Source organism: Paramormyrops kingsleyae, chromosome 19, assembly GCF_048594095.1.
Source record: "Paramormyrops kingsleyae isolate MSU_618 chromosome 19, PKINGS_0.4, whole genome shotgun sequence".
NCBI lineage: Eukaryota > Metazoa > Chordata > Actinopteri > Osteoglossiformes > Mormyridae > Paramormyrops > Paramormyrops kingsleyae.
The window spans coordinates 19,130,413-19,144,271 of NC_132815.1; the positions used below are offsets into that span (position 1 = coordinate 19,130,413).

Consider the following 13,859-nt stretch of genomic DNA (forward strand, 5'->3'; position numbering starts at 1 on the left):
AGTCCTCCTGTTGAGTTTTTACTGAATCCATTCGGGGTAAGTGGCCTGTCTGGGACAGTAAACCTGAGCCAGCAAATGGCTTGTGAGGCTGACTGGCTGTTGCTCCACATTACTGCTCTTTACACCAGCATTGACATTGAGAAACACACAGAGGTAACTCTGAGGGTTAGTGCTGCTTAAGTTTTATATAGTCTCTAAGTACTAGGGGTAGTATTTTCTTCAAGGGAGTTACAGTGAGCCTGGAGCATCTCCTAGGAATCACAAGAATATCATTCCTGTCATTGAACACAGTGGGTAAAGTGAGATTTCCACTTACAGGAAACATTTTTTTAAAATTAACAGCTTAGGAGAAGTAAATCTTACATTTAGGCCTGTCACATTTATGTTTATGGCTGCTGCGTCATGTTTTGGTGGAGAGTAGTCACCGGTTTTCGTGGGCGTACAGCGTCGTGCCCTGTCCATGGTGCTGAATCAACTATTTTAAAAGTTCTTGATTCGGGAGCAAATTACACATTTCCTTTACGCACAGAATGAAGACATCTCTCAAAGGTATTGCGTTCACTGTATTTATGGGTCATTAATGATACGCAAGTATTCAAATGGTTTTCTATTAGTCCGCTAATTATGAGGAGAGATCGGTAGCGCATTTCGCGATTCGTGCAGTCCCCGGCTCGCCATTTAAAAGGCGTTGCTCCGACTGCTTCGTCACTCGGAGGCGAGCCCCGGACGTGGTATAAAAGGCGTGTCCTGCTATAAAAGGCGGGCCCATAGTGAGTGTTTGCGCGGAGCGCTGGCGATCACCTTTCGGCTGCGGCGGAGAACGATCGCAGCCCTGTGATGCTCTGTAGCGGGGACGGGGGCAGCTGGATAGCCTCAGCCCGCATCATTCACCACGCCGATTTCAAGACAGCACTTTGAGATCCCTTTGCCACCAGTTTTTATTCTGGATTAATCTTTCCTTGCTTTGGATTCTGTAGCAGCAACTCAGGTAAGGAGTTATTTTTTTAGAAGATATGTTATATATAACCTCATAAAACAACTGCATATAACTAATAATAGTTAATTCTGATATATTTTAACTTTTTCATCATATGTTTTAACGATATATATGCAATGCATTCGCTATGGTGTGGCCACAGCTGCTGGGACAACCGTCTATTTCTAGTGTTACCTTGAATGGTTAAATGACCATGTCTGTATGTAAAAAGAATGACGATCGGCTGGTACATTTAATGATTCGTCTCCAGCAAAAAAAAAGGAGGTATAGTCGTGCAATACCCCGAGGTCACTTAAGATGTTAAAAGTGAAACAGTTTCTTAAAGCCTGCCGGATTTCAACTCAAAGACAGTTCTTCCTTTGTACCCTCACGTTAACCATCGGTAATAGAAAGTGGGGCAGATTTTTTGGCGGGGTGTGTATACGGCTGATCGGATAAAGACTGCATAGATAATTCGCTTTGGGGAAATTTGGGGCTAAAAAACATTAAAACACTCATATCCACGCTCAGACACAAAGCGGACACTTTATAGATAAACACTTACACACAACACGCACACATGGTGGCCACTTGTGAAAAGATGCACACGCACGGTGGACACTTGACAAAAAACGCACACATACACGCCTTTTCCGTTTTTAAGTCACGTTATTAAGCCTAAACCGTCCCGTGTCTGCGCACAGCCAGCAGCAGCGGGGGGTGGGGGGGGGTACAGGAGGCTCACGTCAAGTAACCACTGGAGCGTTAAAAGTAAGCTAGCCCAGCCTGCTTTGTCCGATGTCTTTATTTTTAATGTTATTGTTTTATTTTTTTTTCCAGTATAAAACACATTACACGCTTTTTATTACGGCGTTGGTAAAATACGGAAGGGGTCTTATTCCCGGGATGAAGGGGCTCCTGTTACGGTCCTGAACACCGCGCGTTGAAAACCTTGCACGAAAGGCAAAGGGATACGGAATATAATAAGCTGTTTCAGCTACACTTTAATTTTCGAAATTACAGTTTATCGAAATTGGTGCGCGGATATATTAAACGTGCCTGGTTTACTTGTAATCTTTGAGACGCTTAAGCGAGATAAAAGATAAATATGTTTTTCCAAGCACGGCACGTTTCGCGTCTCCCTGTAGTCAGGACGCGCCGCCCCGCCGGGATCAGATGGGAAAGTTGAAATCCCCGGTATCGTAAGCAGCCCAGCGATACACCCCATTAAAATCGTGCATCTTGCCACTTGATGCAAAAATGAAAGTGTCGTCTTCGGTCGGAGACAATTCGATCCCGGTCTAATGGGATGAGAGCGTCTCTGTAGGAGGCAAGAAGAGTTTATCAAAGACTCCCAGAGTGACCAAACCAAAAGATGGCATCAATAAATTAACAGCAATAAAACCGATTTTGTTATCCATAACCACTGTGTATTTACTGCACACCCGAGCACAAGTACGTTTTTAAACACCGCCTTTTTTTTTCAAGTAGTATGTAACTGAAAACCGGATTTTGTTAAAGGTATTGAGATATTGCCAGCATTTCATGAGTTCTCACATCATTAGTAGCCTACGAATAAAGTTTATGCAGCCATCTGGTGAAAACAGGCTACATTTACAATGTCGTAATTGTAATTATTTCGTAATGCTTAGTGAAAATGTCAGTAACATAAAATTAGTAAAAAAAAAAACATGCAGTTCTCGAAACGTACACTACACATATGGGCCTACGCTGTGCCCGATTACTGTTGGTATTATCTCATTTAATTGTTGTTAATGATTGTATTTAAGTATTTATCGGTTTATTCAATTTCAGCATGGAAGCCTTTAAAGGAATCGATTACACGTCAGTGTGGCTTTCCGTGACCGTCGTGAATTGACAGACTTGCCTACTTTGTAGTCGTCGTGCTGTGCTTTGGTACAACATCCCGAAAGACAGAATGAACTATTTTTGCCCTGAATTAGACATTTGTTACAGGAATATGTAACATAATTTTCCCTTTCATGATTTATTTTGAAATTATTTTAAGATTTGGATCATTAAGTTTTGCCCTCCTCATTGATTTGCAGCTATATTGATTCTTGTCTCATTCCTCTATCACTAGTAAATGAAAATAAATGGAAATACTATATATAATATGAGTTTGTCAGTTGGCTGAAGCTGTTAAAATACATTTCCCATATATATAATTATATTTTTATTATATTACATTATTTTGACGGTTTAAAAATTAAAGTAAGAGAAGATAATTAGACAAGTAAAACCGGAAAAATTGAGAGGATTTATTTTGTTCATATGCAGGTGTTAGGGCTAGAAGATTACAAAACAATGTAGATATCAAAGTAAAGATTGTAAATATGTGAATCTGCTGTAGGGATTCCTAACATGGCGGCATCCAGGGTTCATTTATCCTTCCATATCCTGGGCTGTGATGTCATGGAAAGCCAAGCATACCTGTGTCAGTGGTGGACAGAAGCAAGTAATAGACTCAATTCTATATTATTTGTAAGTTTTGGTCTGCAGTTTTTGTTTTGCCATTTGTTTTTGTTTTGTACTACAATTTTAGTACTAGTGAACATGCATGCGATTCACTCGTGGATGTGACACGTGTTTAGCAGTTTGGTGTACACATGCACGCAGAGCTTCTCTGACAGTATAGATGTAACATGTATCTAATTTACTGTAATGAATACACTTACAGGCCTTTATTGCAAAACCCACGCTTTGCATAATGACGTTAAATCTGTTCTGCACCCTTTGGCTCAAAATAAGATTGAACAGCGAAGCACACGCTATAGAGATTAAATTTACAGTTTTATGGCAAAAAACCTGGAGCAGTAGAACTATTGCTCAGGTCATGCATAGACTTAATTGTTCATTGACAGGTTTAGTGCAAAGAACAAACCCAACGGAGTCATTTATATGTTCATGTGAGCGGAAAAGCCTGCAGTATAACAGAGCTGCGGTAAAAAGAAGATAATGGTGGATTTTGCGTGTGGCTGCATGTCACGTGACCTGACATATCCAGCACGAATGCCAAAGACCCACCTGTGTCAAATGTATAATATACGAAGACAATCACATGCTTCGTAAACCTTTGCCCGTTTAAATACACTAGGCATCTACCGACTTTTCCTTGAAACCTGAGAACTTAATAAATACTAATGGGAATATTTTAATGAATATATTCCTTTGATCTCACCATTCTAAGAGGATCAGTCGTGTGATCTGTTTTTTTTTCCCCCTACTGTGACAAATTGATTGCCAGTCCTGCCTATAAGAGTCACATTGTCTAAATAGAAGAAGAATCAGGTGACATGGTTATCGGTTCGGTGAAAAGGGGCTGTCCGGCAGGTCATGTGATCGCAGCGAGGCTGACACGGTGGGCAGCGTACCAGGGCGGCCATGTTGAAAACGCCGTAACGGGAGCTGTGGTTTTCTGTCAAGGCGGCCCACATGTAACATAAAATCTATGGTGGCGGAGACGTACGGAGAGAGCATCGCCTCACGTCGCTTCCGGCAGCTCACGTCGCTGGCCGCTTTTGTTTCCTGCCTGATGCGTACCTTAATAACTCAAAAGACTAGTCCCTCATGCAATCTGAGGCTGCATTATGCTACAGAGCGGCCTGGAGTCTGCTTACAGTAATATCTGACATGGGTCTCATATTTCTCTGATGGGTATTCTGCTCAGGGGGCGGGGGGTAATCCAAAAGCGGAACGCCGTCGGCGAAATTACGCACCTTGACTGGGATCATGGAAAGGCGTGTTTTGTCTGAAGCGACTGGGGGCAATCACGGGGCACGCCTCAGGGTGTGTAGCTTCCCTGGCCGGTTCTTCCTCACCATGGTCGCAGAGAGAGGAGCTGGACAGGGAGACTGACATGGATATCAATTTACAGAACTGAATAGCTCCGTGCTTAATTTACGTCAGCTGGTCAGGCTGGGTGGCTCCGGCGTCTGGCTTTGTCCTCAGCGCCCTCTCAGCTTCGTGAGAGTACACGCAAGGTTATTATTGCCAGCTTATTATTTATATTCTCCTCAGGCAGATGGTGGTAAAATGAGGCCTCCTGGTCATTCTCCTCAAGTGTGGATCTGTAGTACAGTATAGCCTCACTCTCATTCTCTGGGCAAGCCTCTTAACCTGAATTGCCTCCGATACTTTCTTCCTGCTCAGAAAGTGTCCCCGCAAGCGCATTTGCTAAGCTAAGATGATAGGATAATATAATAACAAGATAATAACAACATCAATGCTTCCCACATCCTGTTTAATGGCTGTATTATGTCCAGAAAAAAGGGAGAAAAGACAATATTTATTACACGTGGCAACAGTTTAAGTGCTCAGATGATGATAAGCCTGTTAAAATCTTCGGTAACGCTTTACATTAACTGTACCTTCATAATGCATTTATTATGCATTCATAGAACATTCATAAGCAGCATGCAAGTACACCTTAACATCCTAACATCCCATAACAGCTTTAATATACATTAACAACAAACATTACATGATTATACAATTATAATGTTTGTTATTATTATATAATGTTTGTTATTAATGCATATTACAGCTGTTAAGGGATGTTTGGACATTAAGGTATACATACATGATGTTTATGAATGTTTTATGGATACTTAATGAATACATTATGAAGGTGTACTGAACATTTTATGAATCCAATATAAAAGCATTATGAAGGTGCAGTGCATGTAAAGCGTTACCAAATCGTCTTTCAAATAGTTTGGACACTGAAATGCAAACGTGAAGTGGCTGGCAAATTAGTAGCTGAACAGAAGGTGCTGTAGTTAAGGAACTGCCTTTGGCACTGGAAGGTTGGAATCCTGTGAGGAGAAGAGCACAGGTGAGGAAATGCAGCTAAAGAACTTGCAGTCCTTTCTGCTAGCCAGATAAGTATCTGCAGCCGCAGGCTAATGAATGAATTTTGCAATAAACTCTCAATATTCTATTGAAGGGCAAATCGACAAGTTTGATTCAGTGTTTTAACCCTAGTAAAAAAAGTACGAGATTTGCGCTTGAACGTTTTTCACATTTGACCGGCGCAATCTATAAATGAGTCATATACACAGAAGAGAGGAACGAACAAAGCGCATCAGTAAATAAGTGGTGGTGGAGTTGTGCTCACTGGCGGAACAGGAGTAGGTGGGCATTTGCTGATTGTGATGCTCTTTTTCAATTTGATTTCCAATACAAGCTTTTATTCCGCTGTCAGATACATAAAGGAGCCGCGTGGCTGACTGACAGACTTTAATTGCCGAAGGATTAATGTGGCTAAATTGTGAAAGCTACCAACAATACAGCAATATCACGAGCCTTCTTCATACATTTGAATACTGAATTCTGTTTTATTTCCAACTAAAGAACAAGCAGTATATAAAGAAATGTCAGTAAAGTTTGCAGTTAAATGGGAAAAAACTTCTTCTAGCATTATTGTGCGAAAATATCAGTTATGCCATATTCAGCACATGCCTTAAGTCGGCGAGTGTTATTTTGTCCACCGTTAATAATGATTGTTTTGTCTGTCTTTGACAGCGATGGCAATTGGGCAGTCTTGGAGCGGACAAGCATATCTCGGAGTACAGAGTACGCCGAAGCCAACATGAGTGACTCTTTGCTAACCCGGAACATGCAGAGAGACGTCTCAATGCAAGCCTGTCGGATCTGCCTGTGGAACGTCAACAGAGAAAACTGAGGATTGAGGTCTGCTTCTGACTGGTGGACTTTCAACCCCATTCTCTCCTCACTGATTTCTTGTTGGAAAATCAAGCCCCTCGGCCGTTTCCCTGTGACTGGATCTTTTTTTGGATTTCAATGGCCTCAGTTTGGTCGCCTGTTGTTGCTGCACCCCTCCGGTCCTGCCAAGAGGATTCTATATTGTGACCAGCATATGCTGTGTGGACGCTGTGGGATATATTTTGGATATAACACCCTTTGAGCCAAAGCGAAGTCAATGGTGTTGTGCTGTTAAGGACTCCTGCCCTCCCCTCCCTCACCCTGGCCTCGTGCTTTACAATGAATCCCATTGGTTTCTTGTTCCAGGTGCAGTTCATAATCAGTACTTTGCTGGGTCTGTACGTGGGCCTGGAGTTCCCGGGGGCCCCGGGGCAGTGGGCCCGCTATGTACGCTGGGATGCCAGCACCAGGAGCGACCTCAGCTTCCAGTTCAAGACAGACGTGTCCAACGCTCTGCTCCTCTACTTTGACGACGGAGGCTATTGTGACTTCCTGCACCTGATGGTGGCAGAGGGGAAGCTGCAGCTGCGGTTCAGCATCGACTGTGCGGAGACCACCGTGACGACGGTCCGCAGGGTCAACGACAGCAACTGGCACTTCGCCACGATCAGCAGACAGAACCTGAGGACCTCTCTGCGGCTAGACAGCGAGATCAAGACGGACGAGGTCAGGCCTCAGCGGAAGTTCATGAAGATAATCAGCGACCTCTTCCTGGGGGGGGTGCCGCTGGACATCCGGACTGCCATACTCACGCAGCCCCAGATCAAGGAACAGCCGCCGTTTCGTGGGATTATCACGGATCTGAAGTACGACAAAGCGAAGCCCAAACTCATCAACAGTCATAGGGTGCGCTTGGACATGGAAGGCCTTTGCGCGGAGAGCCCTTGCACCAATGGAGGGATCTGCTCCGTGGTGGAAGGGGAGATGGTCTGTGATTGCACCAACACGGGATACATCGGCCGCTTCTGCGACAAAGGTGAGCACTCATGTCCTACCATGTGACCTGCAGTCTTTCGTTCAGCGTTGGAGGTTCAGCAGAGGCTGAAGGATATCAGCTCCTTTAGGCTTTCCAGGTAACAGCAGGCCATGTAAAGCAAGGATTTACATAGCACAGCATTTTCTGCGGGCTCATATTTGCAGGTACTGACATGTGCTCTGACCTCCATTGGTATGGGAAGAAGAAAGACCTCTGTGTTTCTAACCCTAACCCGGTGAGAAAGCTCTCTCCCCCCTTCTGCTCCTTACACGCCAGTGAACACACTGACGGCCTTCTCTCCATCTCTCCTGCTGTCCCTTACTTTTGTCCTGGTAATTTTGCCTCATTTAGTTTGATTGTCACAGTCATCTTTTCTGCTGTCTTTGTCCTGCAGCTTATATTGCTCAAGCAGAAATCATTTAGACCAAAGTCACAGCCTGTGTTTTGCGTGAAGCATAGTCATCGGATATATTTTCTCTCAGAAAACAGCGTACAGCCACTGACTTTTACCTTTATTCCGTGTATTTTCTTGAAAATCCTTGCGTAAATGTGCCGATTCTATGTACTTAGCTATTCTGTGCATTTCACACTCTCTCAGACTGTGCGGGTTGCAGAAATACCACACGAACAGCTCTTTTCACCATTGCGAAAAACCTGACTACTGTGCACTTCTGGAAGTTTCCCGTTATCAGAACTGCACCTATGGATTATATTCACTCTTCAGCTGTTCTGTCTCTGGCACTTTCAACCATCTCCAGCCTAATATACACCTGGACAACCTGGGTCAATGTTTCTGGTCTCTTTAAACCTTTAGAAGTTTACAATGTAAGTTTATTTCTCATGTTATGCAAGTTGAGACTAATACTGATAAGAATTTGACTAATTTACTGCTAACTTTTATAAAAGTAATACCTAATAATGTTTAGTACAGAATGCATTATAGGAGAAGGTAATTAGATCCAACCTTATGCACCATGTTTAACATTTGACCAAATAAATTTGTTACTGGTTTATCTTTACATTGAAATTCAACATGATGCACACTGCTGGAGTTATCACAAGCTGGGCACTACCTGCGACCGGCCTGGTTTATGTGCCAAACATCTGCAGCGGATTTGAGCTATGCACTCGGGTGAGTGACATCGCCCCCTGCTGGACCGGGTGCCAGCACATCAGTCAAAGAGGCCGTGCCCCAGTGACTGGCTACAGCAAAAGACCCTACCCATCAGCACCATCCCTTTCTGCATCCACCATACTTTCTTTCCTTGTCCGAAAATAACTGCCCTTTTGCTAAAGACATATGTGATGCAGGTACAGTACCTGGGTTTCCTTGTGTGTGATGTCAGTGAATGCTGGTTCAATGCTCTTGTTCTCTTTTCCAGGTATTGAGTACCTTAAAATATTTTTTTCAAGCCAACATTGAAAGTGAAATTAGCAACATTATAGCTCTTCCCTTACCGAATATGTTCAGATCCCGCAGGCTTTACGGAAACACGAAGGCGCAGGCTGGTTTGAACACGACCTGCTTCATCTGCTCGTCTTAATGCTGCTTCTGTTCTTACTGTCCTGTTTGTCACGTGCTGTCCCGCTAAGATGCAGTGTCTTTACCGTGTTATGGGAAGACACGCTCACCTTGTGTATTTATGTACCTCTGAATATTTTATTATTGTCACCTCTTTTTAATATACGGGCTCAAAGAGCCTGACAGGAAAGGATATTGCATCTGAAACACGGAGAGACGTCCTCAGATAAGACGAGATGAACAGTCCTTGGCTTCCTCTAACTGTGTCCTAATGACTGACGCAAAGTGGTCCTTACTTCTGTCGGCTGGGAGACAAAGACGACAGCGTGATGAGACTTTATCACGGGGTGCTGTTTCTGCCGCGGACTCGCCCTTCCAGGCCGCTGGCTTTGCTCAGGTAGAGCCTTAGAGGCACCAGGCTCTCTGGGGCGGACACTCTGCTGGGGGGAGCCGGGGGCCTCGTGTGTCTGGGACTCCAGGGCCGATCGTAGCAGTTCCTCCAAGGGCCACGTCTCGGCAAGCTGAGGCAGCCGGGCCGCACTGGCTGCAGACCCATGCGCAGTGGGAGGCCTCTTTAACTAAATGAATCAATCATGCCCTATTGCATTGCCTGGTTGGCTCACTACCACCCTCTAGTGTGGGCGGATTAAAGCCAAATGAGAGAGTATGTCTGGCGGCGCTCGACTGCCAGCATCGATTCCGAGGGCTTCCAGAAAAAGATAACCTCCTTTGCCAGAATGCTTCCCATATATGACGATGCCTGAGGGTTACATCAAAGATATGTAAAATGTGCACCGTACGCGTAAAACACGCACAACCACGAATCTGGAAATGAGAAGTAGGAACTGCAGTGAAGATGGGTAACTGGCAGTTCACAAATATGAGGGTGGGGAGATGGATAATTGAAGACACATTTTCTAGTAGCGTTTTTCAGCCTAATGGGAGCAATAAGGAAGCGGCCCACCCCAGAAAGTTTTACAGATTAAAGGTTGCTAGCTGTCAGTGACGCTCCGAAACAGCGGAAGAATAGGTAGTCACACCTACAGATGGTGAACTCACTTTAGCAAATCCAATAAAAGAGAATTCAGCCCGTTTACAAGTTCCCGGGAGAGTGTACATTAAAGACAATTCTCCCCTTTGTATCAGCAGTCACCCTGACACAATCAGGCATTTCCGAAAACAGACAGATGGCGGGAATGGCCTTGGAAACATTTGCCGGGTCGGAGGCGTCTGTTTACTGAGGGGAATGATTGAGCCGGCCGCAGCGAGAGTCGACTGTAAAGCTGCGTAATCCGGGGACAGATTAAAATAATAAACATTTGGCTATAAAACACATGTTTAATCTGTGGGCCCTACGGGGATAATATAGCATTAGAGGAAGATTGTGCGAGAGCCCACATCTAAGTCAAAATGATCCGTGCTGCTTGCTACACATCAGTGTTTCTGTTTAAAAATACGAAACCAGGAGACGCAGATATTAATAGCAGACAGATTTAAACATAAAATATTAATGATGTTGTAAAATGCTGTAGTACTCTAAATATTATAAAATCAAGTTAGAGCATGAACAGCAGATGAACCATTACATAAAAGCAAAAATTCACTGAAAAATATGAGCGGCAGAGTGTTAAAAGAATGAGGGAGCATTCTGAGAGCTGAGCTTTCAGGATTAAAGTAATATACTTCAAGAAATTGACAGTTACAGTAATCTCGCTTTGGAAGTAGGTCATTCAGAAAACAAGGGGGGAAAAATCTTGCCTGATTGAAACTGATTTTAAGTTTGCAGCGTGTTGAGAGTGATGCGCAGAATTCAGCATTACATGAAAAAAGAGGGATTAAAGCTTAGTGAACTCTCACTGGATTGGGCAGCGTCTGGTCACATGACTGACGACATCTTGAACCTCTTATGTTGGATTTATATGACTTAAAGTTGGACGCTGTGCTACATGACCTACGATTTGGGTGTTTAGATAACTGGAATGAGTGCATGCAGAACACATAATGATATGTACCCATCCAGTTTAGTCAATGTTGTTATAGCTACTTAAACATTCTAGTTCTTCCTCAAACACAATGCTTCTTGTGAGGGACAATAATGAGTAACTGTAAAGGTCATTTCGGGTACTGCAGACTCGGTGTGCAAGTTTGGTTCCTCACTTAGGTGGTAGTGCTTAAAAAATCAGCAACACAAAATAATTATGTGGCAAAGCATCACACATGCTGAGTTGCCCTTTGAGCTAACCTTGCCTCTTCGAAACCAAGGTGATTAATAATATATCAGTGATTACCAGGGCACAATGTTTAATTAAGTTAATAATTACAGCCTTATTTCCTTCCTTAATTAGCTGTTTACAAAACAAGCTGAAACGTATGAGATCTAAGATGAAAGAGTATTTAAAGCAAAAAAAATATTTTAGTACAAGTTTCAGTTTGATTAGTAGAAAAGAAGATTTGGGTGGAACTATATATATTTGATTCTCATTCTGTTTTGCAAATAATATTTTCCATTTTCAGGCACGTATTAATGCCTGGTACACTTTAAATGCTATTTTTTATTTATCTGTTCTTCAGACAGGCATAGGCAGGTTGGGTAACATTTGCGAAAGGTCGCTAACACATTATGCAAACATAAATCTGTTGGTTTTGTGCATTTCATATTTATGGGCCTCGCAGGAGAGAACAGAGGGGACCTGTGCGAGGTGTTGGGGTAACTCACGCAGCACAGGCCAGATGCTGCTGACGTGTCCGAGCCAGAGTGGCCCTGGGACAGCCGACGGCAGCAAGCTGCGTGCTGTTGCCCCAAGAGTATGATGCGTAGGGGTCTGAGTCCGCAGCAGAAACAGGGCACCCAAGGGTAAAGGTCTGGGTTAGCCAGTCGCTTATACACAAACCCCACAACAGCATAAATCCAGCCACCCAATGGGAGCCGGCCGCAGTGCCCGCTCGGATTTATGCCGTTTCCGTGTATGTGGGGCACCTTGTGCTATGGCAGTCACGGAATATTCCCACCCAATATTCCTGGAGGTGGTCAGGAGTGCAGCGTGTCCGTGATCTGGCTCCCCGCGAGCGTGGGACAGATCCCATCCAGGTGTTCGGGAACATGCACGGCGCTGCGGCTGCCGCTTGCATGGTCGCAACTGTGTGGTGTTTTTTTTTTTTGCATGGTAGCCATGCAAAAAATAGTGCCAGAGTGAGTCTAACACTGGGAATCTTTCCTTTTTTGTTTTTTCTTCCCCCCCCTTCTATTATAGAACGTGCATCAGATGACATGAATACTCCAGGTGAGTTCTGAAGATAATGCTCAGGAACAGGCCTAATGACTTTTATCATCATTATTAATATTACTACCGTATTACTATTATTATTATTCGGATTGGGAATTAAAAACCCAATAGTTCACAAAAATGAAACAATACAAGAAAATTATTCAAGAGACACATTGGTTTTAATCTGCACATGCACTGTACAGCATTTCACCATACTTTTCAATGTGTAACCATGCTTGTACTAAGACTGAGACTTCCTAGATGCAGGGGCAGATTTTCAAGCCATTTGAAAACCTCCCGTTCAGTGTGATGAATACCATGCTTGGCTCTTTGGCACAGCATGAGATGCTACCACAATACTAAGCTGTATTGGTGAGCGTGTCTAAAGTGTTTCTCTATCGATCTCTTTCTCTCTCTACTCCTCTACTTCTGAAGGTTTCCGAGACTTGATGATGGCCGATCAAGGTATGCTCCTCCTACTGATCTCTGTTTCTTCCCGCCTGCATGCCGCTCAGCCTGCGCTTGCCCATGCATGATTTTGAGTTGGTTATCGATGCGTTCCTGATTATCGATATTTATGCCTGTGGGCTTTGGAGCTGGGGTGTTGCAAGTGGTTATGGGTAGGCGAGGGGCTTGCCTGGTTGCTGTCTTGCAACTTAGACTTCCTTTCTTTCCAGGATGAGCTGCATGTACGCTGGTCCCTTCAGAGGTCGCAAAAAAATGCATGACTTTCTTCTATAATAAACTGTCACAGCCAACATAACAAAGCGAAGGATCTGGAAAGTTCCTTGCGAAACAAACAGTGTGTCTTTCTTGCCATTGCCATAACCCACTTGGGGTTGGCCTCATATCGCATGTGAAGTGTGCTGTGACCCCCCCTTGCTGTGCTTTAAGTGTGTTGGGCTGACATGGCCGCATGGATAATCGCCATTCCATAGGAGCGCCTTTCCTCCAGCCACCTTGATCTTCACTATGTCACATCCCTCTTGTGTCCTCTCTTTCTTTCCCCTATGACTATTCGACTGTGGATATCATTTGATCGTTTCCTCGCCGAACCTCCCTGTCCATCTCTGTAGCTAAAAGAAAAGGTACAGTCCTCTATCTCACTATTCCCGTGAGCCGGCCGGCCCGTTTGCAGCAGCCTTCCTGTGCCCACGCTGGCTAATATGTTTACAGATTTCCATGCAATGCTTTCATGCTAATGGATTCACCAGAGAGGCGTTTCTGTAGCGGAGTGCGTGATTAAATTAGCTTTAAATTAAATGAGCGCTAGTAGGATGAGCGGAGACAAAGTGCAGTTCTGGTTCTGGGGGAATCTTTAAAAGGCTACGCCGTTCTCTTTGTTTGGAGCAGCGTGGGCTTCAGTGGGAG

At 44.0% G+C, this 13,859-nt stretch overlaps 1 protein-coding gene across 7 annotated transcripts in view; it reads left to right on the forward strand.

Moving 5' to 3' along the window:
* The first annotated feature begins 775 nt into the window (after positions 1 to 775).
* The window catches only part of LOC111841770 (neurexin-3a-like), a 288,495-nt gene continuing 275,411 nt past the window's right edge, over positions 776 to 13,859 (forward strand). For 5 of the 7 annotated variants that reach the window (XM_072702664.1, XM_023807747.2, XM_023807754.2 and 2 more), the window contains exons 1-5: positions 776 to 988; positions 6,524 to 7,700; positions 12,474 to 12,503; positions 12,924 to 12,953; positions 13,565 to 13,576. In XM_072702664.1, coding sequence (XP_072558765.1) covers positions 7,004 to 7,700; positions 12,474 to 12,503; positions 12,924 to 12,953; positions 13,565 to 13,576 — 769 coding nt within the window. In that variant the 5' untranslated portion in view covers positions 776 to 988; positions 6,524 to 7,003. The remainder of the gene's footprint in view (positions 989 to 6,523; positions 7,701 to 12,473; positions 12,504 to 12,923; positions 12,954 to 13,564; positions 13,577 to 13,859) is intronic. The other 2 variants (XM_023807748.2, XM_023807751.2) reach the window with 1 other exon arrangement.